The sequence below is a fragment of the Rhinolophus ferrumequinum genome, chromosome 17 (genome assembly GCF_004115265.2).
Source record: "Rhinolophus ferrumequinum isolate MPI-CBG mRhiFer1 chromosome 17, mRhiFer1_v1.p, whole genome shotgun sequence".
In the NCBI taxonomy this organism is placed as follows: domain Eukaryota; kingdom Metazoa; phylum Chordata; class Mammalia; order Chiroptera; family Rhinolophidae; genus Rhinolophus; species Rhinolophus ferrumequinum.
The window spans coordinates 22404083-22431908 of NC_046300.1; the positions used below are offsets into that span (position 1 = coordinate 22404083).

The following is a 27826-nucleotide window of genomic DNA, read 5'->3' on the forward strand; positions in this document are numbered from 1 at the left end:
TGGTCATCTGAACGACCATAATTGTTGCCAACAGAACAAAAATATGTGGTTAGGAATAGCAATGTGCTGTCCTCAGATGAAAGTTATACTACTGACTGTCATCAGTGACACACTGTGTTTTTTATCAACGATGATGATGGATGAAAATAGAACCATCTATAACCTCTTATCTGAACCTCCTGGTTTCTAATAACAAAGGCGACAGATTAAATAGAATTTAGGGTAAAGCTGTGTTTCTCAAGTCGACTCACGTTTTCAGGGTTTATACATTCTAAGAGAAGTTTTACATCTTTATATTTATTTTGATGATGCTATGTGAATATTTTACTTTAGCATTTAGGGAAATCTCTTAAGTAGTAATATATCAAAATAGGGTTTTTATGATAGAAAAGATTTTAAGTCACTGTCAAATGGAACCCTATGGTCTGCCAGTGTGTTCTTGGAGAGACTAGAGAATGTCGTTCTTTAGAAAGAATCCATATATTATGCAAGTTGGAGAAAACCTACTATAAACCATGCATTTTGGATTTCATTTTTTCTTGTGTTACTTTGTTTGGCACATAGTAAAAAGCAACAAAAAATCAAGCTTTTAGACATGTGACATTGAGGGAGTCATTCTCTTTTCTAGAATCAGTCAAATTTTCTTCATCAGTAAAATTTAGGCAGCTTATGGGACTATTGTGATAAAGAACATAAAGTATGTGAAATGTTTATGAACTAGGAGGTGCCGTACTACAATAATACTAGTGGTGCTGGTGTTTGCTCCAGAATAATAGTTGTTCTAAAAGATTCACAAACTGAGAAAGTATCCTTGTGTGTTACATGATGTCTTTAAGTTCTGATTTCCTCACCTATAAAATAGTGCCAGCTTTATGAGTTTGTTGTCGGGGAAAAAAGTGACATACTGCACATAAGAGGAGTAGTCATAGTGCCCGGCACATATAAATCGTACGCATTCATATTGTATTCTTAGTATTATAGTTTTTATATATATATAGTACTTACATCATCTGCAGTTAAACTATGCTTGAGTCATCATTCTGTTTCCTTCCCTGAAAACTTTAAAAATGAGGTGCTGTCTATAGAGATAAGTTATTCCAATAAGATGCAACAGCTTTCTAATATTGCCCTGTGCATGACTCTTAAATTGATAGAATGTTAACTGACTCAAGAAAGTTTTTATGAGCATTAATTCAAGCCAGCAGGAGTGGTAAACAAATTCTAAGTTAACTAGAGGATTGAGTTAAATGAATACCAACGATTTTAAGAGTATCTGAATTAGTAATCTGCTACCGATAGCTGCCAGTACTGGGTAAGTCGCCTCTGAAGGAATCTGGGGACCCACTGATGCTTCACATCCTCAGAAGTTTGCCATAGTATATGACGGGGTATGTGAGAGAAAGCTTACCACCTTTCTCTTTGACAGTTGGAATCCTGGGGGGCAGCAGTGAGAGGGTCCTGGGCCAATGATGCCCTCTGGTGTTTAATTTAGGGAAGTAGCATCTTCTGATGAGTAATTTTAGGGAATTGTCAAACCCCAGAAAGGTATCTCCAGATACTTTGGCCATGCCTTCTCCACTCCAACTCATCCACCTGCTAAGAAAGCATGTACATGCCCCTCCCTTGCATTGTCTGGTTCTACTCTGAGTTAAATTCATCCCACTTTTGCTAATCTCTCACACACACATATATCATTTATATTCATTTTCCTTCTCATCTGTCTTCCACTGTTTGCTCATTAGTGCTGGGAAATCTCTCTCTGTCTCTCTCATTTCTTGATTTCCCCTTTTCATTCCATGTGAAAGGACAACATTAATTATGACTATTTGCTGGGGATAGGAGGCAGTAAACACATCTGTATCAAGGTCAATGAAAGCCATAATATTGACATATAAAGAAATCAGTAGAGGTTCAATGCTGGGAGCCTACAAAACCTTTCAAAGTACATTGAGGGGCTGCAGAATCTCCAGTCTTACTTCTTCTGTAATTAAACCTGCTTTGGCTCAAGCAAAGTCGAAGGATTGACTAGAATTGAAGATTCATTTTAAAAACTTTTTTCAGTTGCATTGTTATTATTTTATATCATTACAGTGCTTCCTAATGGGTCCCCTATTCTAGTGTGTTGGGGCTTATGAGCAGTTTTTCTTTGCTATAAAATAAGCAGTTGTGAGCAAGCCCCTGTAGACCCTGTTCATTGCCCTACCATAGCCTTTTATCTAGCTCCCTGTTTCGTGAAACTTGAATAATACCGCGGGTGCCAAAAAAATGTACACAAGTGGATACTTTGGTTAACGTTGCTCAAGCAGTAGTTCGCTATAATCAGAGGTGTCTGGATGCTGATGGTAACCACTTTGAGCACCTCTTGTAATTGCAGAAGTCAAACGTGACTTGTATTCATCTTTTGTTGTCGTTATAGATTGAGTATTACAATTTTAATAGTTTTTTTTTTCCTTTCTTAAAATGTGCATGCTCTTTTTGGCACCCTCTGAGATGTTCCTTGTGTTTGATAGGATATGGTTAAGTTATGCTGCACTAACAGATATACTCTGAAGTCTCTTGGCTTGATACAATAGAGGTTTATTTCTCACTGAACTAAAGTTGGACAGGTCAGGTGGCTGTCCTCCATCTGTGGCTCTGCCACCTGGAATCAGTGAATTCCAAGCTCCTGGCCCTGCGGGAGGGTAGGGATGGGGAAGCACACCGGCTTGGAATGGCCTCATTATCGGAGTGACACACATCATCTTCATTGGCCACAAGTAGTCACATGGCACCAAACCAAAACTGTAAGAGGATAGAAAAATGGAGTGGGGGTGGGGTAGTAATTGTCTCTGCCACATTTCTCTTTCTTTTCATCTGAACATTGAACTACATTCTTGGGTTTTTTTTTAATCTTGAGAGTGCCTACTACTACATTTTCCTTCCCACTTAGCCATTTATTTTTCTTTTCCTCTTACTGGTTCCTTTTTTTCTCCTTCCAAATCCTCTCTATAATTTAAACAAATGAAATGTCATTCCACTGTGAGACTCTTTATCATTTTGACCCTATCTCTTTTCTCTGTTATCCTTCTCCCAAACTTGACTTTATCCCTCTTTGATTTTCAGGGCCTTTGATTTCCTTGTATAAATTCAATCTGCAAAGTACTAACTACAAAATCAGTTTTGTGAAATCCCCATCTTCATTTAATCACCATATTTTGTAAGATTCTGCTGTGACTTCCTACTACTTACTTAATAAATCTAACTCATCCTGGCCCGGCTCTAACATATACTAATTAATTCTCTTCTTCTTCTTCATAAGCTTGGTACCTACAGACTGATTTCTCTCCAGCTGTGTATTCAAGTGCATTCATAGGCAAGCACCTGACTAGGTATTAATGCAGATATGTGCTTCCTGGTCTGAGGTATCACATCCTTCAGGACGAGGGCCAGGGGAAGAGTGTTTAACATGGTACTAGCTTGTGGGCATGACCCAAACTCCTAAACATCTGATAGAATGCAACCTTCCTGTCATCTGTTCTTTGCAAAAGTCAATTTACATGTGCACTTGATATATCATTTAGTTGTTCTATGTAAAATAATAGCCATAACATGAAAAAAAAAGCAGTAAGATAAAATAAGCAGGCTTTGAAAGAGAGCACAGTAATATATTTTTTTCTGGATTATAATGAAAAATTATAGAAGCAAGTCATGCTATTTGGAGTACAATTTAAATTCTTATTTAGTCCTGTTGAGCGAATACTGTTGCACTGACCCTCAGTAAATGCTTCCCAGGAGTCACCTGTGCAGTGTGAACAATTTGCTTATAATGATTGTTTTCTCATTTTATGCAGCTTCCTCCAGCTTTGCACCACAATTTGAAAAGAAGGGTTATAGAGAGATTCAAGAAATCCCTCTTCAGCCAGCAGAGTAACCCTTGCAATTTGAAATCTGAAATTAAAAAGGTACGGTATTCTGCATGTAGGAATTCTTCTTTGGCTAACAAAAACATATCGGCAGAGTTAAATTTCATACCTCCTTTGCTTTGTACTTTGAGCTCTCTCCTCTACGAAAGGATATTATCATTGTTTGTCTTAGTCCATCCGGGCTGCTATAACAAAAATACCATACCCTGGGGGAGATTATAAGCAACAGAAATTTATTGCACACAGTTCTGGAAGCTGGAAGTCCAAGATCAGGGCACCAGCAAGGCCAGGTTGGTGAGGAACCTCTTTTAGGTTGTACTCTGCCTACATCTCATTGTGTCCTTGCATGAGGAACAAGGGGGTTCTCTCGGGCCTCTGTTACAAAAGCACTTGTGAAAAGAGAACTCATAAGGGCTCCATCCTGATGACCTGAGCCCCTCCCAAAGGTCTCACCTCCTAAAATCATCACCGTGGGGATTAGGTTTCAACATAGGAATGTGAGGGGAGGATATGTCTTTGCTTCTCATTTCCTCACTTTTATTTCTGAGGCCATCATCCTCAGAAGACTAACAGAAAGTTCTTTCCATATTATTGCATGTTTTCCTAAGAATAAATGTTATTAAATATAAATATCATATATATATAAATATCATATATATATATATAATTTTTTTTTTAGAGAAATCTATCCCAATCTTTTATTAGAATATTCTGCAACAAGCCCCTAAATTGAGCTTTGCCACTATGAATAAGTAACTTAATCACCTGAGGCCATTCCACCTATGAGGATGGAATGAACTATTTCTAAGGTCCTTTCCGTCTTTGACATTCTTCCATCTCCTTGACTTCAGATACTAGTAAATATTTCTATTCAGACATGAAGAAACTAAATCACAAAGAGAGCAAATTAACCAGACAGAAAGAAAATTGGTTATCTCTGCTTAACACAACTTGGTGACAGGAAGTCCCTTTGTCCTGGTCAGTAGCCATGTTAATACAGGCCCTGGAGGTGGTCACAGTCTCCCATTCTCCTATCCCTGAAAGACCCAAGGCCCAAGCAGATTTGACCCCACCTGGGTAAAGATGCTTGGTCCCACTCCAAGTTTATATAATTTTTAAAAGTTTCATCATATACTTAAACTTTGGCCCAGTCATGCTGCCCATGACCTTTTTCTTTAAAGTTTCTTTTTCCTTTAATGTCTCCAATCTTAGGCATAAGCGTGTTCATTATTCAGGCATTATGATGGGTCCTTTGATAAGAAATGCAAACAGTATATTTTTGCTTTGTTGCCTCACATCAGTGATGTCGGCACATACACAAATAAGAGATGGAAAACATAAAAAAACGAAAAGACACAGCCGCAGGTAAACAAAACATAAACCGTACCTCATCAGAGCTTAGAGAGCAAAATTCAATTCATAGGTTGTGTTGGCAGATAAGGCCAAGAAACAAAGCTAGGGGAGATCAAAACAGAAGTGGAGGAGACGTCAGATATTTATTTGGTGATATTTCTATATCGTATCTTGAATACCAATAAATACATTTTTAAAAGACTAAAGTGCACTTCTCCCATGAAAAGAGTATATGTTGCTAGGTTTTTATATTCCTATTAAAATGATACTCAGAATAACCCAGCTTGTACACAAATTTGTTTTAACAGAAATCCTAGATTTGTGAGCTGCCAGTGCCTGTTGCAAACTGTCTGATGCACAAAGGTGGCTGGGACGCTTCCCCTACTCAGTAATTTTCCACCAGTGCCTGTTCTGAAAGCGAATCATTTTTTCTTTTATCACTTCGGTTTGTGTTTTTGCATCTCTTCCTTGCTGTTTTTTTCTCTCCTGACAGAAAAGAGATTTCCTTTTGTTAAATTGTACCCCGCCCCCCCCACCTTGTCTGCCTTCCTCTCTATGGTGGCGGCATCTGTCATTAAAGCTCCTATCTTCCCTTCTTGGTCTGGGGAAGGAAAAGCAGGGGTGGGTGGGGTGGTAGAGGATGTTCAGGGATCATGGGTGAGGGGTCCCAGAGGGGTATCCACTCATCCTTATTTTCAACTTGGTTGAGGGGCAGATTTGATTCTCCTGTGAAGAATGCCTTGGTCCCCTTCTCTGACAGCATAAGCTTGGGGTAGTTCCTACCTTCTTGGTGTGTACCCTCCCAGTCAAGCAGGCCGGTCTCCCCTCCTAGGTGATAAAGAAATCTTCAGCCTGGGATATTAACATATTTTTCTATTCTTCACCATTGAACTGAGAAGCCAGTTCCTCTGTAAAACCTTCCTTCATTTTCCCTGTCCAGAATTCATCTTCCTTTTCCCTATGCTTCAATAGCTTTGTCATGCATATTGTTGTATTTTAAATAGATTTTTATCTGCGTTACATTTCTGTTTTCCTCAAGGGCAGTGAGTATGTCTTACTCATCTTTGATTTCCAGTGTCTTGCGCAGTGCATGGCACATGGTAGGTGCTTATGGTATAATATGTTCTATATCGGTTCTATTCTTTATTGCTATATAGACATATTCATATATTTCTGTATGAAAATAGAAAGAAACCCTCCTGCCACCATCTAAACCTAAATGAGAAAAGCCTGTGACCTCTGATTTTTTCCCTTTTGGTATAATCTCTTGTTGGTGACAATTTTTGTTCAGAAATGGATTTTTCATTCCCTGTACAATCATAGAGGAGTGACCAGTTAGCCTCCGACTGTCATGGTCACTCACACTAAGGCCATGGGAGCAGTAAATGACGATGGCACATAAAATGCATTTGATTTCTACCTTCGCCTCTGAAACATCTCCTGAAATGTAGGGACTCCATGTTTAAAGGAATCATTCTGGGGTCACTGTGGCTTCTTATTAATGGCCTAAGACCCAGCAGGATATAGAGAAGAGTCGGGGGGGAAAAAAAAAAGGAAAAGCCCTTTAAGCTCCTTATTTATAACTCACCTACGTAAGATGGTCTTCAGTTCGGTCTGCTCAACCTTGGCTAGAATTGCAGGAGGAAATAAAGCCCCTGAGAAATTGTATAGGAGTCTTTGGGAACGGACTCCAGCATGGGAGAAAGGAGAAACAGAAACAAGACAGAAGATACTCGTTCAAGTTGGAATTGGAAGTATCAGTATGAAGGAATATAAATTCATGGTCAATCTTATCTTTTAAAAAAGTACATCTTTTCTAATATTCTCACTAACTGCTTAGAAACTAAGCAGGCAGCAGTAAGCTCCCTTAGCACCCATGGCTACGGGATTATAGCCGACTGCCGCTATAGAACAGAACTGAATGAGGTTAGACTGGAATTCTTGACATAACTGATCGCATAGCAAGGATGCCACCAAAGAGGATTGAGGGTCTGTCCAAAGGACTTGGGAGCCGGCTTGAAAAGGCTCCCACTGGCTGTCTGTTGGTTAATTAGAGCATCAATAATAATAAACCACAATGGATTGAAAGTATTAACTAATATTTAAATCTAAGAGTTCATGATAGTCAAAAGAAGAAATCCCTCATTCTTTACCTTTGGAGAATGCTGAGTAACCAAGTTATTGTTTTGAAAATTATTTAAAACAGGAAAGAATCAAACATTGATTCTCCCTTTCACCTATGAATTCTATCTCAGGATAACTAAATCAATGAGGGGAAAAGGTCTCACTGTAGAAGTACTTCAGCGAGTAAGTACCAAAGAAATAAAAAACATTGCCATTTTATAGCCCCTAATGAAATAATGGATTTAGACATGATCACCAATGGCTGCTAACATCGTGAAAGGAGGGGCAACCAGATATTGTCTGTCTCCTGATGAAAGTACACAGCACCGTCTGTGAAGTATACTTGCTAAAAGCTTGAATGTGCACGTGATCCAGCCCCTAGGTTAGAAATGGCCAAGCTATAGTTCCCAAGCCAGTCTAACCTGCAGCCTGTTTTGTAAATAAAGTTTTATTGAAACACAGCCACCTGCATTCACATACATATTGTTTATGGTTGCTTTTGCCCCACAGGCACATTTGAGTAGCTGCAACAGAGACTATAGGGCCTGCAAATCTGAAAGTGTTTACTATGTGACCCTTTACAGAAAAAGTCTGCCAACCTTTGCTCTAGATCTAGCCATCCATTTGGAGCAAATACGAGGGACAAGAGAACATATTAAATGACAACATGGGGGATAATCAGCAAAATCCAGACTAGGGAATTTTACAGGAAAAATTACCTTTTTTTTTTTTCTTTAATAAATTGCAGCGAGAGAAGAGGTAGGAAACAGGAGAGGAGAGGAGAGGGAAAAATATCAACCACTTCTCCATTTTAGGCCAAAATATCAACCCAGATTACATTTACAATCCAGCCCTAAGATTCTGCGTTTCTCCTCAGCTCCCAGATCTGCCAGTGCTGCCATACTGCAGACCACATTTTGAGTGAGAAGGCCTAGACAAACTCAGTGACATTTTCAGTGTTATGTGGTAGATTAGCCAGAACTGCTTCCTGTCCGCGTGAGCCTTCCCGGCACTTCTCTTCAGTTCCTAATCTGCACTTCAGCTCAGATCAGCAGAGTCAAGTTTACCCAGTTCAGCAGCTGGCCGTCTCTAACCCCTAACGCCAGGTTTCTGGCTCTTTTCCAAGCAGCAGGTTGCTAGTCTCCTTGGACTTTAATTAATGGTTTTATACCTATCATAATCATGCCTTATATTTGCCTAGCCCTTGTCGGGGCCCCATGGAGGCTTCATAAATCAGCAGTGCCCAGCACCAACCTGTTTGGCCGAAGTGGAGAAGCCCCTATATCAGGGCCCTCCTGGCCAGCGGGGTCAGGCCACCATTCACGTTCTGCCTGCACAACCACCTTCAGACTCTGAGTGGAGGTGCTGAGAGGGTGAGCTCCTGGTTGTACATAATTAGCATAGAACCGTGGTTTTCCAGCCTTCTTTCAGTTTAGGAATTCTTTGTTAGAAACACGCTCCTTGGTGGAAATGTAACCACCGTAACAGCAGGGCTACTTCTGGGAGAAGAGGGGTGAGGGTGGGGTTGAGCCTCCCTGGGGCTGGTGGTGGGCCGTGTATATGGAGGTGCATGTGCGTGAGGGCTTAGGTACAGGAAAACAGTGAGGACAAACACTGACCATGTCTGTTAACAAAGTGGCCTATAAAAACCTAATGCCAACTAATAGAAAGGAGCTGTAGGTTAGAATAGGGGGGAAATAAGGCAATATGTTATATCGTAATATGCTGTAATTCAGTCAACAGGACAAGGAAAATCGAGAGGAAAAAAGATGAGAGGACTGGTATGTGAAGTGTGAGGGAGCATGCTGAAAATGTTCTCACTTCTGGCACCTAATTTCATTTATGTTCCAAACATAAATGTGTCCTTTATAGAGTCCTACCTCAGTTGTTTAGATTCCAAACAATCTGTGTACTTGTTCTACAGCAAAGTCAACCTTATTTTATGATACGGAAAAGAAGGTAGAGTTGGGGGAATTTAACAATGATTGTATTTGTAGTTTCTCATTGTTTTCTTCCATTTAGGTACTGACTGTATTCTCAGCTGACTGATGATGTGCTAAAATTGCTCAATACTTATTCCAAATCAGTGGTTTTTGGGGCGGTGGGGTGAGGCTGATAACAGTGATACAGTCTGTTCTCTTTCATATTATTTAGTTCAGAAGTGTGTGGAATCATTTGAATTTTAGAACTGTGGGTGTTTAGTCTGAGCAGGAGAGCCCCTTTATGTCAGGTCAGAAGGGGGGTTTTATACATTCTTCCAAGCAGAATGTACATGCCAAAGACAGGAGTGCCCCTCCGAGCTGACTGTTCCTGAGGGGGAAAGGGCCCACTGTGTGCTGGCCCAGGACTTGGAACAACCTCGTCGCTCAGCCAGCCGCAGGGGCCACTGCTTTGAAAGGTTCTGTGGGATCATCCATGTTTCCACCAACTGGCTGAACATTTAGTGTGCAGTCTGGTATGTCCGGAATTGGACTCACCACCTTCTTCTTCCTTCCTTTGTCTGCATCAATATCACTGGGAACATCAGTTTTCCTTCTGCTCATTCTTTAAACTCCACAGTCACTTTCAACTGCTCCACTTTTGTTTCGTGTTTCCCATAAGTCATCAAAATCTGAGGAGTCTTTGGAGCATTGGTGGTTTTGCTTGGCCTTTGATATCACAGCCCTGGATTTTAGCCCTGATTCTGCTACTTACTAGCTATACTCTTTGAGCAAATTACTTTACTTCTCAGTTTCCTCCTATGGGAATAACGCCTGCCTTAGCGAGTAGTTAAGAATATCAAATGTGTCTAGAATGTAGTAACTCTGAGGTCAGACAATTTTGTTCATGAACTCATTCTAGAAAAAGTGCTACATACCTCACTGCTGAATGTCACTACAGTCACTTTTGAAGTACTCCCCTTGGGAAGCTATGCACCGATGCCAGCACCTAGTCCACCCTTCAAAACAATTTTGGAACTCTTTTTCTGGAATGGCCATCAGAGCTGTTGTCATATTACCCTTGATGTTCTGAATGTCATCAAAATGTCTTTCTTTCAATATTTCCTTTATCTTCGGGTAAAGAAAGAAGTCATTGGGGGTCAGATCAGGTGAGTAGGGAGGTATTCCAATACAGTTATTTATTTATCTGCTAAAAACTCCCTCAAAGACAGTGCCGTGTGAGCTGGTGCATTGTCGTGATGCAAGAGCCATGAAATGTTGGCGAAGTTTTTCACGCAGTCTTTTTAGAACTTCCAAATAGTAAACTTGGTTAACTGTTTGTCCAGTTGGTGCAAATTCATAATGAATAATCCCTCTGATATCAAAAAAGGTTAGCAACATCATTGCAACAAGTTCACAAACTTAATTGTCTGACCTCATATATGTAAGAGTGGGATTGCAGGGCCATAGGGTAGCCATGTGTTGTTTAATTTTAATATGTACTGTCAAACAGTTTTTTCAAGTGATTGAACAATGATGTATTTTAATTTACGAACAGAGTATGTGATTCCAAGGTAACTACTGTTACATAGTCCAAATTGTGCCATTTGTTTCTGGTTTATTAATTTATGAATTGACATTTTAAAAGTATATTATATTAACACAGACACTAAAACTTGGCCAGCCCATGTGCTCGTTGGAATTAAAGGTGAAAGGAGGTTGAAAAATGTTTATAGTCTAAAATTCCATTTAAAAAATTCAGCTGCATAGAAGGGCATTAAACAGTTGGAGCTTCAATAAATTCTGTCATTTAGTGAATTACTCTTTCTTTTAGAGTGCTAGGAATTAATATTTGGAGATTAAAATTAATTAATAGTAATTCGGAAAAATACACGTATATTAAGAAACTTGTTTGCCTTGGTCAAACAAAACATTGTTCAAAGCAGATACATGAAAAAGCTTGATGATTTGAGCTAAACATGTTGTTCTGTTGAATAATTGGATTTTATTCCTCCTACGCTTGATAAAAATAACATTTTGATGTCTCAGGCCCATGCCATTATTTTTCTATCCATTTTTATTTTGTTCTCATAAAGCTATGAAGTGGTTTTTTTGTTTTTGTTTTTTTTTCGTGTGACCAGGGAATTCTCTAACTTGCTTTCATTGTAATTTGCCTGCCTCCAATTTATACATTAATTCGGAGGAAAGAAGATGTGTGTTTATCTGTTTACAAGGGATTGAAAAGCACAGGGCACTAAATTTTCTTTGTGGAGACATAGGGAAATGGAAAAGCCCACACAGAGGTCTCAGGCCGTTCGCTTCTGAGTGTAAAAAATGTGGTATTGCTTTCTCTATTCCAGTTATCTCAGGGATCTCCGGAACCGATCGAGCCCAACTTTTTCACAGCAGATTACCATTTATTACGTCATTCAGCAGGTGGAAACAGACTGTCCCCAAATGACCCGACAGGTAATGGTCCTCAACAGAGGGAATCTGGCTTTCCCAAAGACATACTGCGTGGATCAACCGCTGTCCTTAACAGATGATCTTCAATTTAAAAGAAAAATAGAGCTTATTTTGATTATCTGCAGTAGTGGTTGGAAAGGACATATGGTAGGAATCTAGAAATTCCCTGAGATTAATTTTACCCAGTTGTGGCAGCTTCCTTGATCATTTATTAATACCATAACCAGACAGCAGAATCTGTGTGGGTGGATCGTAGTTCCTTTTTCTTCTTCTTGCTTACCTGGTGAAGGGAAATCAAATGCCCCAAAGCACCCAGGGAGATAAAAAGCAGAAATGAAGATTTCTAAATGAATATTTAAAATGGAGAAAATGTGAAACTTACCTGAAGAATCCACATCTGACATATTTAAAATTTTTTTTTTGCATAAGTCTCACATGGGGATTATAGCAATATAGCATAGATGCAGATTTTCAAAACTTAGATTCAAATTTTGGCTCTACCACTTAGTAGCTGACCTTGGGCAAATTATTTGACCTTTCTGAACTCCAGTTTCCTTACCTGTAAAATGGGGATAAACATGTACCTGCATCACAGTGTTATAGTGAGAATCTGTGTAAACATATAAAAAGTGCCTGGCCATTAGTAGGGCCTCAGCAAGATGTAACTTCTCTTGTGATATTTGAACTCCCTGAAGAGGGTTTCAAGCTACTCTGAGAATTCCTAGATAATTTTTGAGTTCGTATAAACTATATTTGCCATCTCCTCAGCCTAGAAAAGCACTCACTTCTGTTGTGTTTTGGTTACTGCCTAATTGAGGCAAATCATTTCATGTATTAATTATTAAACTTCCCCTACGTCTTAGACTCCTGTGATAAAGCTAACCTGTGCAAGCAGAATTTCATTTAAAACAGTTCCTGAGAAGTCCATAAAGTCAAGATAAACTGTTGTCTAAAGTAATTTGCTATTGAAAGCACCTCCCAGGGCAGGTAAGTCTATCTGCAGGCCAGACTTCTTACAGTAGCCACTCTGATGATAGGAAGAGCTCTGGCTGAAGTCTCTCAGAGGCCTGAGAGAGAGCTGACAGACTCTCCCAGGGCCGCTGAACACCCTACCCCACAGCAGACCAGGTGTGTCCCTTGTCACAGCAGGCTGGGCAGAAATAGACAGCAAAGCCTGCAGGCACTTCTGGGGACACCTCTAAGCTGGGCTTGAAATACAGATCCTCATGTCTCCCTTCAACCTTCAACACATCCTCTCGGTGCTCCCCAAAGTGGCAGGGGCACTCCTGGGCCTCCACATAAGTCAGTGTTGATTGATTTGAGTGGAAGTTGGTTACCATTGCTTTGGGTGGGGTCGCGGTGAGTTAAGGTGCTGGTATATCACTCTCAGAACAAACCTCAAAAGAAGTGCTATCTTCTGGCATTAAATGTATTTATTTTGTTTCCCTCTCGGCAGCCCTAGGAGAGGGTCATGTCTTTGTTGTCTTTCACTGTCTAGTTCTGCCTCCCTCTAAAAATTTATTTTCTTTTTAGCACATATCTACTCTTTGCCTTGTGGCTTAGGGAGACGTTTCTTAATCAGAAAACTCACCTATCTGGTAGTTTCTGTTTGGAATCACTCCTCAACCTAACACACACACACACACACACACACACACACACACACACACTTAATGGGATAACTTACACCATAAGCAATGCCTAAATCTTTGTGTATTATTTTGTGATGGCCTCCCAAAAGCAGCCAGTTATTAAGGAAGAGAAACAAAGCGTTTGAATGTTGAAAGCCAAGGTAATTTTGAATGTGCTTATGTCATCCTCATCATTAAGAAAATGACCTGTTTTTGCTGCATTTGAGTCATAATTGCCAATAAAATCTAACTAAGAAAATGTGAACCAAATGTCAGACGTTCCATAATTTATTTCAGGCCTACCTACCAGTTTTGATTTGGAGGAGGGAATAACATATGAGCAGATGCAGGTGAGGTTTTTGCAGTCCCTCTGAATGATTTTCTTTTGTTGCTTTCGATTCAATACTAACCTGACTTTTTTCCACTTTAGACTGTGATTGAAGAAGTCCTAGAGGAAAGTGGTTATTACAATTTTACTTCTAACAGGTGAGCTCTAGAGTTTGCTTTCAAATTTGAAAAATCAATAGAGATCATTGGATGTTAGGTCAGATTATACTTGATTCCAGCAGGGTTATTTTCAACTTTTACTTTAAACATTTTTGTAAAATATCTTTGCTTAGACTAGATACTACCCTAGAATATATGTTGCTCGTGTTTTGTATGGATGCTGTATTCTCTTTTGAAAAAGAAAGGGTGGTCGCTTAGTAGCAATTTACTCCCATAGGAAAAAAAAAATGGACATAATGAAATGGAGAAGCATTTCTAGATTGTTTTTTAAAATTAAGCATTTCTTTGTTCCCTGCTAGAAGGGCTGTGAAATCACGTTTCTATCACTGAAAACTATCCGTTGTTTGTATGGAGTGCAAGGGGGAAAATGGAACTAAATAAAGAATGAATCACTTCCAGTGAATTGAAGATGTTTGTGAGAGAGGGATTTGTTGGTCTGTGTTGCCGTTTGCTTACCCTAAATAAGAAATATGTTTACAGGGGCTGTATGTTCTCATGTAACCATTATTGGTACTTTAAAAAAACTTCTATTTTATCAATTTCATCCAGTTTTGGATTCCTGAAATTTTACTCTCGGGCATGGTGTCAGGCATAGAGACCCGAGTACAATTAATTTATTTGAGTGGCAATTCCAGGAAGCACTGGTAGAGGAGTGAAGAAATAATAAAGGTTTCGTTTGCAAGCAATTTACCATTGTGGGTGACTGGAGCTGGATCCCAGCAGGGGAAATCTGAGATCCAGTATAGAATAGGCACCTCTCTTATTCCCCTCTGGGGTATTTATCCTCCAATTTCCATCAGTCATTGCTTGCGGCATTTTCCTGAAGGGATGTTAGTTCCTTGGCGTTTTGGCCTTCTGTAGGGTACACAGAGCAGATTCTAGAGGCCAGAGAAATCCTCAGGGAAAGAAATGCAGGTGCTGGCAGTTGGAAATCAGGCTAGCACGCTTTGAAGTGGTACGGAGGAGGGGATAAGGGCACAGACAGTGTCTACTACACAAGAGTTGTCCCTTGGCTGTTCCAAGGAGCCATATAGAATGTATATTGCTCACAAGCAACCACATACACATTCTATATGGCTGAAAGTTGCTGTAAGAGGCACAGTCCCGTGGAGTTTGTTCTCCCACAATGACTTTTTATGCCTGGAAGGAACTGCTTTCCTGTCCAGCCAGTGAAGCTATCTTGTGACCACGATTTAAATTATTCAAGAAGTCTTCCCCAAAGATAACTATTGGCCATGGTAAGAGAAAGAGGTTTCAAGAACAGTCTGTTAAGGTCATTATACGGAAATTAGATTGTTTTCTGAGGTTAGTTCAGTCTCTAACATTTTTTTCTTCCTTCTGTTTCAATGAGTTGTTCTTATGAATCACACATAAGATTATTTAACTGCTTGCTCTTTCAGTTTGACAATCTATTTCCAAAATACCACCTTTGTAAATTTAGTTCTGTTATGATTTGTAACTGCAGAGAAATGATGAGTAATTCTCATTTTCCAAAAGTATATTGTTAATAGAAATCACCATCTCCATAATTACTCTCCTCCCACCATTCCTGGAAAGATTTAAAATTTTCATTTTCTACTCATGGACTGAGAATGTCCCACCTTCCATGGATGGTATAAATGTCTCTGTTATTGACTCTCAGCATCTTATTATTTCAAGTGCCCTTGGCTTAAGTGGAGGCAAAAGTCATGCTTATCATTTTTTAATCCACATTATCTCAGAGACTCAAGATCATGGGCAATGAATGTCTTCATATTTTTTTCAACTAAATATCTGTTAAAAAAAACTTAGGAAAGAACTTAAGTTTAAGGAACTTCGGAAACTTTCAAGAAATGTTTTTCCTTTTTGAAAAACAATTTCAGTCTTATTTTGAGATTTATGGTTATCCTTTTTCAGTTCTACTGTCAAGTTTTTTTTTTTAAATCATTACTTCTAAAAAAAACACATTACTTCTACTTTCAAAGACATATTCCTGTTTTAAAAGACATTGCAAGGTCTCTTATTATGAAAAACACATAATACGATGCCTAATAACAAAGGCAAAAAATTATTCACAGTTTTATTCAGAATTGTGAATAGACTAGGAAGACTTGATTCAAATGATCAAGTTCAAGCAACATAGGATGGATATGACATTTATTTTCTTAAAATGCTCCAAATTAAAATGAATCACCCACTTAAAAATACATGGAGCCATAGCATTCCCTTTTCCACTTCTAACAGCAATGATAGAATATATCTTGGGAGAAAGACTCTTCACAATCTACTGGTAAAACTAACGCTTGGTTTTCTTAAAGCCATCACTTGTTAACTGGTGTTCCAAATTAATCCCTAAGAAATAAGTAATGCTATACTCAGAAGCACCTCCTACTTCACAAGCTGGAAACACACACATAATTTCAAATACTAATCAGATCATCTGTGACACTTTTGATTTTTTTCATCATCACAGGATAGAGGATGTTAAATATCACAGAACATGTAAAGGTGTTTAGAATCAGTAGATTGTATTTTCCCAAATAGTTTCCATAGAATAGCCAATGATGTTAATAGATGTTAAATGATGTAAATATACAGAGCGTGCCAAAAAAATGAATACACATTTTAAGAAAGGTAAAAACTGTTAAAATTGTATTATCGGTATATACTCAATATATACTGATAACAAAAGATGAATACAAGTCATGTGTGTACATTTTTTTGGCACCCCCAGTATTTAGGAAACTCTGAACATGGAATTTTGCATTTTTGGGGAATATTGACACACATTCCCATATAAAAGACACTGAGATGGATTGTAGGAAAGAAATCTGTTGATTTTATTTACCCCAGTGATTCCTCAGCTGTTACTTTTTATTTTTTAATTGGAGGCATAACGAATTGGGATTTTATTTTGCATATCTTTTTTTTTTAAAAAAAATTAGGTGATATATACAAATAATTTGGCGGGATGTCAAATTTGTTATAACATTAGAAAAGGAAGGAAAATTACTTAGAGGACCATTTAAATAATCCAAATGAATATGAATATCTAAACAGTGTAATGCAGTAGGATTATAAAAGGATAGACCAGTGTAGAAGATGTGGAGGAATAACTGATTGAATTTGATATCATTGAAAGATAAATTATGTTGTTTGAAAATAAAATAAAAATGGTTTCTTCTCCCCTTTAAATGAGTGGACACAGACTCAACAAGATCAACATGGTTCCTCTTGAGAACCAGTGGGAAAGCAAAGGGAAAGAGTCTTAGCCACACAGTTATTAATTTCTCACTTCTTTAGATACTGTGTTTCCCCCAAAATAAGAGCTACCCGGACCGTCAGCTCTAATGCGTCTTTTTTGCTCAGCTATTACTTGGAACACAAGTTGAGAAAAGCTGCCCTAATAATATGGTTAACAATGGGAGACATCGTTTTAACTCCTCTGCTAATATCTACCAAGATCTGCTAATGTTCTCATTGTCATTATCATCGTAAAATATTATTAAGTGATCTTGATTAATCACCATGGATGGAGAATGACATACATAATTCCTGCATTACTCAAGTTTACAACTTAAGACGGCCAGTTCAAACCCATGCATGTGTCTACAAAGCATCCAGACAACAACTAAAGCATTAAGCCGAAATATGGCATATTTTCAGCTTAGATTATAGAGTTTATATTTAATTAGGGATAGAAAGATGCCATTTTCAAACAGAAAGTCTCAGGATAAAGCCATTATCTAGCTACTGGCTATCTTTGGGGATATCTAGAACTGTTTAAATAATGGGGAGACTGCTTGGGAAGTTGGTAGGAAGAATGTCTCAGGCACAATATGCTGCATTAGTTAAAGAAAATGGTAACAGAAACAGAAATAGCAGCAAGGAGTCCTAATCAAACAGGGGATTCCTGATTTCTGGGCTTGTGGGAAGAGGAGGTGGCATGAGTTGAGAGGAAGAAAGCAGGGTCAAGAAAATGAAACAAGGTTAACACAGACTTGGCCAGCTCTATTCTTAGTCATTTTTAGGGTTGTATGATTAATCATATTTTACACACACAAACATTCAGCTGTACCAGAAGGATATCGCCTAGCATGCCTTAATTTTCTCATTGTTGTTTGTGGAAGTGAATAGTGTCCTGTGAGAGTCCTGTGAGTGAATAGAGGATAACAAGCATATCATCCTTATATACTTAGGAGTCCACATTAATATTTTATGTTGTAGTGATGAAATATGTGTTGATAAATAATGATATACAAGATAAAAATGAATCAACATTGAATAAACTAGCATTGATTTTCCCCCCAATTAACTGATGAACATGTAAAATAGATATTTAATGTGCATAGACATTTAAATGTACAATCTACTTCGAATGGATGTTAATTTTTCTACTATGAAGGGTTATCAGTTCCTGTTGAGTTCATCGTTTGATAAAGACACTGTTAGCACTGAACTTCAGCAAAAGGTAGCTTTCTAAAAATGTTCCTATTCTCTTATATTTAGAATCACCTTTTTATTCATTGTAATTTATTTACTTAAACACCTGAGCTACTGCTTTTGAAATTGAATGTGTGAATGAAAAGATTTGTGACTATAGAGGACTCTTTCCACTTCTGAATCTCCTAGGTATCACTGCTATCCATGGGCGGCCAAGAATCACCCAACCAAAAGATGAAAATGCTACATTTCAATGAATGGACTTGGTTTTCCCAGTGAAGTTCAAGTTCTGGACTTCAGCCGTTACAGCAAGATGCCCAAAGATTGGGTGTTGTTACAAGAATGTGGACGAGAACAGACCAAAATGCCATGGTGCCTGCAGGACCTCTCTCTGGAGGTCCGGTGCTCGGCCATATGACATCTGCAGTGCTTGGAGGCTCCATTCCTAAGACACATTATACACAGGATGACAGGGCCCTCAGTGTGCTCCTGGGAGAAAATACCACAAAATTCATCTGTGGGAAGAAAATACACTCTTCACAGAACTTCCCTCCAATTAAAAAAAAAAAGAAAAATCCTTGTCATAGTTTTCAAAGGAATATTTTACACTTAGGGTTGCTGCATCTAGCCTTTCATGTATAAAAAATAGTTTTACACAAAGAAAATTAATAGGACTCAGAATAATAATATATTGGTGATTCACTGTTATCTTCCAATTTTTTAAATCTTAAAAATATTCAAAATATGTAATTGAATGTTTTTTTGTTTGTTTTGTTTTAATGAAAGGATTGGTTCTCTCTTAACCACTTGGGTGCTAGTGGTCTTGAGCCCTGATACTGTGTAGACAGTATTTGTAACCTTGCACAGCTTCTGGGAATAACTGTCAAGTTGTCAGATTTAAGTTACAGTAATTGAATATATTAATTTACAGTGTGTGTATATGTTCGTATATATGGGAGAGGGGAAGGTTTTGATTTGGCTAATGCTTCGTTGCTGATCCAGCTTATAGTATTTTTAGAGCACTTTGAGTCCATGAAAGAGATTCAGTATCCCTTGTTCTAAGACCCTCCTTACTAAAATTACCTACATTGTTTTAAACTTATTATTGTTTGGGAATTTGAAATGAAAATAAGTTATATAATAAAAAGTTCCTTCTTTATTCATTGAGACATCCCTAAAAGAAGAGAAATCAGAATGCCAAACAGTGTCTCATTCTTATGTAGGGAGAATTTATGATGAAAATTTTCTAGATTTTTATTGGGCTAAAAATCTCTTCAACGGCTTCTTGGTGGTGGCATGTCAAGAAATGCCCTCATTGCCAAATCAGACTTTACTTCTAATTACTTAAAGAGCATTTTAATGCTATATAATTAGTAATCTGAAAGCTGAAATTATGCTTTTTATTTACTTCTCACTGAATTCTGTTATTTTTATTTACATTGATATATTTTTAGCGTGACAGAATAGAGCTTAGTTCAATATATATTTACAGTGGTTGAAACCCAATAACGTTTTGTATAGTACAGGAAAAATTTTTAAATGTGAATCCAGACTGTTTTTACATTTAGTATGTTTAACATTTAAATGATACACAAATTCCCTTTAATACCTTTGAAAATTGCCAATGAATCTTTGCCTTTAAGCCAAATTAATAATAAAAAATGTACTATAATTTAAAATAATAGATGCAAGTACAGTGATGAAAATTTTAGTTTCAGCTTTCAAGCCAACTCCATCCATGTGAGAAATTTACATGTGAAATCAAAATTTATGATTTTGTTCATTTAAACTAGGCAAAATTTTATCCCTATTTCAATTTAATTTGAACCTGAACTATATTACTTTTTGTATCTTTCCATGTATGGAATGAGCACATTTTCTCATTGTGTAGGAGGCACAGGCCTAGAGGGGCACAAATTTTAATTGTAGTAGAAGCCAGTATTTAGAAATAAACCAAGCTGTGGGGTGAAAGTCTGAAGAATAAAGTTCTTTTCCAAATTATGATATAGAGTAGAATAGTATTCAGAGGTCACATCTTGGTTGGAAAAGAGAAATTATTTGTTTGAAAGTGTTCTTAAATGCATACAGTCTATTGATCTTATTGATGAGAACTGGAGCAAAAGATGTCTAACTAAATCTTTTGGACCATACAATGGCATTTGTTATGCTAGGAACCAGTGAGAATTAACAAAAATAAGCAAATATGTATCCTTTTGAAAGGCAGCTTTAGACTCATCAACTCTACCATCAAGAGATGCATTCTCTTGCCAAAATAATGAATGTGTGCTATTTGAATCCTGCCTCCACACACACACACACACACACACACACACACACACGCTGAAACTACCAGTTATTGAATCAACATTCTCCCAGTGCAAGACCAACCCTTTAAGAGAAAGTTAGGTACTGATAAGGGAATCATTTTGTGCACGGAGGCACATCCAATTGTGAAGTCAACTTATCAAAAGCCCTCACTTTCTTTCAAACAAGTCCACTCCCCCTTACAATAAAACAAGAATGGTCATTTTCTTTTAACTATCTGAACTGTCTTCTAGAGCAAACAAGTTGTTACTTGCATTTAATAGACCTCATATTCTTTTCTTGATTGCATTTAAATTTTTTCTCTTTCTTTTGTGTAATTTTTAATTATTTGTTGTACGATGAAATCCCTGTGAACTCATCTAATTCTCAGTCACTGAATATTGGTATGGGACAGAATATGAATCAGTCTTTTCAGATCACTTTTGTTTTACAAATACTTCGGTTGATTATGTTGTGATCCACCATATCCACCATGTGTGAATATGTGCATTTGAAACCTTAGTTGGCGTTTTAAAAGCAAAATGTTCCGTGCTCAGGGAAGTGACTGCAGCAGGCCTGTGTGCTGACTGGTTGTTAACCTTGTCTGCATCCAGATGTGTGATATTTAATTAGAGATCTTTAGGGGATAGTAACATGGACACAGACCCTGCGCTCATGGATGAATTTCAGAAACCTCCTAGGGAAATGCTGCTTGAGTTTAATACGGATATTTTGTATGGCACTGGGCAGCATGCACAGTCTGTTTTGGCATTCTAAAGCAGAATTAATTAACAAACACTGTTATAAAGTTTACCCTAACGATGGAACTGATTCGGGGTTAAGGTCTTCCTAGAGGTTCCATCTATCAGTTAACAAATGCTATGAATTTTGATTTTCAAAAACAGATATGGGACTGGTTGACTGTGTGCAATGACAGCAATATCATGGGTGAATCACCACTCATACTTAAGCTGTGTGAAAGCAACGATATCATTTAGTCAATTCTATCAGTGTTAATATGCATAGAATCCACATCGTTCTTTTTGATCTGCTGAATTGCAAAATATATTTATTGCTATTTTTCTGTACATAGTAAATATGCTGAGTTCCTTTCGAAATAGCTTCAACTTCTATCTGAAGGCAGAAAAACCTTCTTTATAAGCCACTTTTATTGTTTACCTTTTACTTTTTTAAATGTACATTCACGAGCTCAGAAATCAACAGGAGAGGCAATGAAAAGGAACTAGAGTTGAACCAGCTTCTCAGCACCCTGAAGATGCAGACACGAAGGCCTCCTAAGCAAGGAATGCTCAATACTTGACTCTGGGTGAAATTCTATGTAAACATGCAGTTCTCCATGTTCAAAAACTAAATGTGGTAATAAGTGTATTTTATATATTTTTATGATATCTTTCAGATTGCATGCATTGATGGAAATTGGCATCGTTTTGGAGACATTTTTTCACTTTAAGTATGCTAACAGTATGCTTATCCTTGAATGCTGTTTTTTATATAGATAGGAAGACTCAAATGTCTCAGGGAAACAACTTTGTTATAAAGAAATTCTTATGTGTGTCATTACAGTTAAATTGCACATTGTAAATACAAGTGTTAGGGTTGATTATATTCTGGCTGGGATGTTGTTTTGAGATTTGCAAGAGGGACAGGAAAGATTTTATGACTTTGATGGGGTGACTGATGGATATTGTAAATTTACATACCCTCTGGGTCCATGGGCAGTAGTGTTTTTAAAAATGAAGATCACACACACCCTAAAATCAGAGCAGCATTCTTGGTATATGAGGTATGCTAGATTTATTTTTACCACGTATATGCAGCAGTTAACTAATTATATACAAAAAATTAAATATGGTTTTTTATTATAATTAAAATTGTATTCTCAATTGAAAACTAAAAATTATTCCTCAAAACACGACAAGCTGCCTTTTTCCCGTTTGGTACCATAAAGCTCTGAACTATACCCAGAAAATGTATTTAGAAGTAGCAGGAGCATATTATAGCAAATATGTTACTTTTTTAAATGCTGCCATTTGGAAGTGGCTTACCTTTGTTTCCTCTGAATATAGATAGAAGTTTTGTCTTTATAGAAAATCATTGTCATTTTGACATGTAATCAACAAGTCTACGTGGATGCTTGTGAATCTGGAGAGCTCACAAATGAAAAATTAGCTGACATGTTTACAATCGTGACAAACTGGACCCACAAAACAAGCAGAGAGAGATTCGGACTAGAAATGACAAACCAAGGGGAACGCATAGCTTAAGGCCTTGGCACCTTTACGTCAGATTGTGAAGGTCACTTACACAATGATATTCTTAATTCGTGATTTAGTTCAGCATTTCAAGCACCATTTGAGTCAGGAATCTGAAAAAGAATATCAGGCTTATAAATGACTTAACATTTCAGCTTTCCTTGCCCTCCATGTTCTCTGTGCTTACCTTGTCCTTCAGTGAATTTGGAAGGAAATGCAGCCAGCCGGGTTGAGGATATGTCAAGAAGGAATATCTGAAGTATTTGTATGAACCCAACATTCGATTGACGGAGGTGAATAAATACAAGTACTCAGAAGTGAAATCCCAACTTGTTCAAGATGAAAGATGAATCTTGCAAGGACGTGGTATGACCCCCAAATAAAAACGGCTTTGAGAATTTGGAGGACAAGTAGAAAGCAAGTGGTTCCCCAATTTCTGACATTGCCCAACAGGCTGGTCCCAAAGTGGTGAGTGATCGACCAGGGACCAGGTACTCCACAAACTTGAATGCTTCATATTGTTCCCCAGAGTGCAGTTATCATTGGACTGTTATTTCTGTGCTGTCACCAGTGAGGTGACCACCCAGAATGCCCCCCTAAAGCTCCTCAGTAACTTGTTGGTCGAGTCCTTAGGACAGGGTCCCTGTGAAGCATTCCAAAGACATTAAACTCTTCAAAGAAGCAATTTTATCTGCCATTAAGTGAATGCAGTTCTGTCTGGGTGCTATGGTTTCTCTCCCTTCTTTCATCCACGGCCTCAGGCCCATTTCATCTGACAATGCAAATTTTGTGAGAAATATATGTGGAACTTAAATAAATGATGGCAGATTTGAATATGCTTACACTTAGCTAGATTAGAAAAGAAACATTTTAAGGTATTTCAGTTGTTTGCAAGCAAAGCAGTTGATAGGTTGTGGAAAGATTCCATCATTTTTCTCTTCCAAAATGGGAAACAAAAATCCGTTAAAAGGAAAGTCCTCTGAGTGCATTTTGTTTACTGACATTTAGTGGATCAAAACTGAATTATAATGCTTCCTGCATTTTATTGTTCCCAGTGGTAAGTTCGTAAGGATCAAAGAGAATAGAGCTGTTCTTTGAAAAGATCTGTAGCCCCTAATCTCAAGTTGCCCAGCATGTCTATTATCTGGACAACCGAGGTCTGACAAAGGTCTGTGCCCAGAAAATGGAAAAGTACTTTCAATTTGCTTTTTTCCCCTTTGCCTCTGAGAGAGTAACCAACCCCATCCCCAGGCCTCTCTCCTGTCTGGAATACGACCTCCTCCCCATTCCTACCCAAGGAAGAGACTGTTACCAGGTGTCCTGCAGAGACCCCTGTGTTATTGGAGGAGAGGTCGATAGTTCTATGACCGCTGTGTGATATGAAGGCAGAGGGATGATGGACACCTCTGCATCTGTCCGTCCAAAACCTCCAAAACACTTATGCACAAGCACAACGAACTGATGAACTGGAAGACCTTGGAAGAGAGGAAAAAATGAAATGCCTCTATAAAAGATTTATATAAAAAATGCAAGCAGCCTTTATTTTTGCTATTGCTTAACTATGCTCTATAAAATGCTACAGGAAATTAAAAATGTATTTTCAATCTTACTGGAAAAGAATTTCTCTTTTATCAAGAGTTCATAGCAAATGGTCGTCTCTTTCTCTCACTAGCTCCCCGAATCTCTCCTTTTATGATTTTAAGTCTTTTGATTTAAAAATTATATATATGTTCCAAATAGGCAATCACATATGTGTTTAAGTTCAAATGTGTCCCACAGTTTTAATTGGTGGGTCCCTGTAGCAATTACCTATTGCTCCTAAAAAGGCGCATAAAGAAGCATCTCAAAACTTAATGACTTAAAATGACAAGCACTTATCATTTCTCATAAATCTGTAGGTCAAAGGGGTGATGTTCTGCTGATCTGAGCTGGGTTCCCTAAAGTGTGTGTGCTCAGATGGCAGATTGCCTGGGGTCTGGCTGCTCTCAGATGGACGCAGAGGGAACAAGTCAGCCTTCCTCCATGTGTCTCTCACAACCGTCCAGCAACCTAGCTGATGTGTTTTTGTGGCAGCAGCAAGAGCTGAAGAAAAACAAATGCAAGACTCCTATGTCAAGCCTGTGTTTACATCGCATTTTCCCTGTTCTCCTGGGCCAAAGCAGATCACATGTTCAAACCCAGGGTTAGTGTGGGCAAGTCTATTTTATTGCTGTGTAACAAATTGCTATAAACTAAGCAATGAGAAACAACACACATTTTTGAATCTCACAATTTCTATAGGTCAGAAGTTGGAGCATACCTTAACCGGGTCCTCTCATCGGCTGGAATCAAAGTATGGGCAGGGGGCGTAGGGTCTCATCTGGGACTTGGGATCATCTTCCAAACTCTTATGATTGTTGGCAGACTTCCGATCCTTGTGTTTGTAGGACTGAGGTCCCCGGCACCTCTATGTAGCCTGTAGTAGTCCCCTGCCACATGGGCCTGTCCACAGACAGTTCATATTAAGGCAGCTTGTTTCTTCAAGGGCCAGTGGGAAAATCAATCTCTCTCGCATTGACTCAGACAGAGTTTGGTAAAATAACCAAATCAAGGGAGTGACATCTCTTCACCTTCACCATATTATAGGGGTTATAAGCAAGTCACAGGTGCAGCCTACACTCAAAAGGAGGGGATTATACAAAGGAATGGGTGTTTGGGGTCACTTTAGGGTGTGTCTACCACAGAGTGCAATACCAAAGGGAACACATATAGGTAGACCTGAAAAATTAAGGCCATGAAATATGAAATATCACAATATCAAAATACCTGGAGAAGAAAGAATTGTGTTAGGTAGTCTCATGAAAATGACCTCAGACTATAGGACCTGAATTCCAGAACAGTCCCACTCCCCATCCCAGGATTCAGTTAGGTATCTCCAGCATGCTATTTGAAAGCCAGATCTAACACAGCAAGTAGACAAACCTCAGTCACTAGCATGAGAAGCAGGAATGAAAATTCTTCCAGAACCCAGAATTCCAGTAAGAATCTGCTATTCTTAATTTAGTTCTTTGTCAAATGGGAACAAATTGATTGTTCTCAGTAATTATGTTTATATGGCAAAGAACAGAAATTAAATAAGTGAATTATAGAGTATAGTTTTATATAGCTACAAACTGCAATCTTAAAAAAGGCAATGAATAAAAGAAAATATCTCCCAAATTGAAAAATTCTCTTTCTCCTCAAGATTGAGAGTGTAATTTCATATTCATTTTATGCTTTATATGAAGCTGCCCCTATAATGTAGATTTAATTTGCTCTTATACTTTAAAGACTAAAATGGCATGAATTAATTTTGTGCACACACTGGTTTTATCTCGTGAGCCGTGGAGTGTTGCCACAGCCATTTTAACCATCTTTGGTACGTGCAAAAAAATTTGTTTACCGTGTTTCCCCGAAAATAAGACCTAGCCGGACAATCAGCTCTAATGCGTCTTTTGGAGCAAACATTAATATAAGACCCGGTCTTATATTATAGTAAAATAAAACCGGGTCTCATATTAATGTTTACTCCAAAAAATGCAGTAGAGCTGATTGCCCGGCTAGGTCTTATTTTCGGGGAAACACAGTATTTAACCCAGAAAACTAATTGTAGTTTCCCTAGTGAGTATATAGGTACATATCATGAATTGTTCAAAGATCAAGAAACAAATCAAAGTCTAAACTCCCCTAAATTTATTTGCACATTAAACTAGAAGTAAACATGATTCAGGATTTGGGCCCTTGGCTCATGTGGACTTGGTTTGGAATGCCAGCTCCATGATTTCTACTTGGATGACATCAGACCAAGGATTTAACCTTTCTGAGGCTTAGCTTCTACATCCTTAAAATAAAGATAATAGGAGATTCCACTTTAAAAGTGTATCGAGCCGAAGCTGGACGCAAGAATTAAACACTGCAATGGAGGTACAGCACTCAGTATAATATTAGGCCGTGTCTACCCAGGTCCCACAGGTCCTCTGACTGTTTCAGTACACGTGACCTCCTGGGGCACTTTCTCTCCCAATAGCCTGCATCTGAGGCTCTTTGATGGGAACTGTCCTCAGGTTGCAGGAATTGGTTTGGCCTGTTGGCATGGGTAACACCTGGAAATGTCTACCTTCAGAGGCGGCCATTAACCACTGACTGAAATCTTCAGCGGTACGAACCTCCAGCACCCTCATGCCTGCTGGGACAGCTCTGCGGTGTGTTCTTCACTGTTCCCCTCCAGAACTGAGTCACAGTCACCCTCTCCGGAACTGTGCCTGATAAGGTACCCTAGCTTCCCTTCCTTCTTGTCTCTGCATTTCTTCCCCACTCATCTGTCAGTTTTCCTGTGAACACTTCCTGATGAAATCAACCCACATCTCAGGACATGCTTCTGCAGAAGCCCTTGGAAGGCATTGGCAGAATATAAATGGCCAAATTAATATTACCTGAAACTTTTTGTGATGAGTGTGGATTGACAATCTCTACACGCATCTGAGGAAACGATGCATTGATTGGTCTCCCTGTAGTGTGTCCTGGTATAGAGTTCCCATTAAGCGGGACTGAAACTAGGCACTAGGCTCTGGGCTTGGGACCACACTCCCTGCCTCCTCCCCCTACTCCCCAGGTCGGTGGTTACTTGTGGCTGTCAGTGGGATAACAGATGCTCGGCATAGGAAAAGCTCCTCCCTAGCTTCCTAAAATGGCTTGGAGCATTCCTTCCTGTCCTTGGGGAGCCAGCTGCGAATGATTGTTATACTTTAAATCAAGTGAGGTCAAAATTCCTAGAAAAGGAGAGGAAGTCACAGGAGAGCCCTTCGACAGGGAGGAAATGGCCATCCCCTGCCTCCATTCAACCACACACAAATGGAACGAGCTCAGCTTTGGGGAAACCTCCCTGCTCTCTGGGATGGAGGGAAGGC

The 27826-nt window shown here is 38.6% G+C and overlaps 1 protein-coding gene across 6 annotated transcripts in view; it reads left to right on the forward strand.

Moving 5' to 3' along the window:
• NEK10 (NIMA related kinase 10) overlaps positions 1 to 24478 on the forward strand; it is a 192433-nt gene extending 167955 nt beyond the window's left edge. For 4 of the 6 annotated variants that reach the window (XM_033133041.1, XM_033133040.1, XM_033133044.1 and 1 more), the window contains 5 exons: positions 3831 to 3941; positions 11659 to 11767; positions 13693 to 13745; positions 13826 to 13881; positions 18514 to 24478. In XM_033133041.1, the coding sequence (XP_032988932.1) occupies positions 3831 to 3941; positions 11659 to 11767; positions 13693 to 13745; positions 13826 to 13881; positions 18514 to 18562 (378 nt within the window). In that variant the 3' untranslated portion in view covers positions 18563 to 24478. The remainder of the gene's footprint in view (positions 1 to 3830; positions 3942 to 11658; positions 11768 to 13692; positions 13746 to 13825; positions 13882 to 18513) is intronic. The other 2 variants (XM_033133042.1, XM_033133046.1) reach the window with 1 other exon arrangement.
• Positions 24479 to 27826: the final 3348 nt, after the last annotated feature.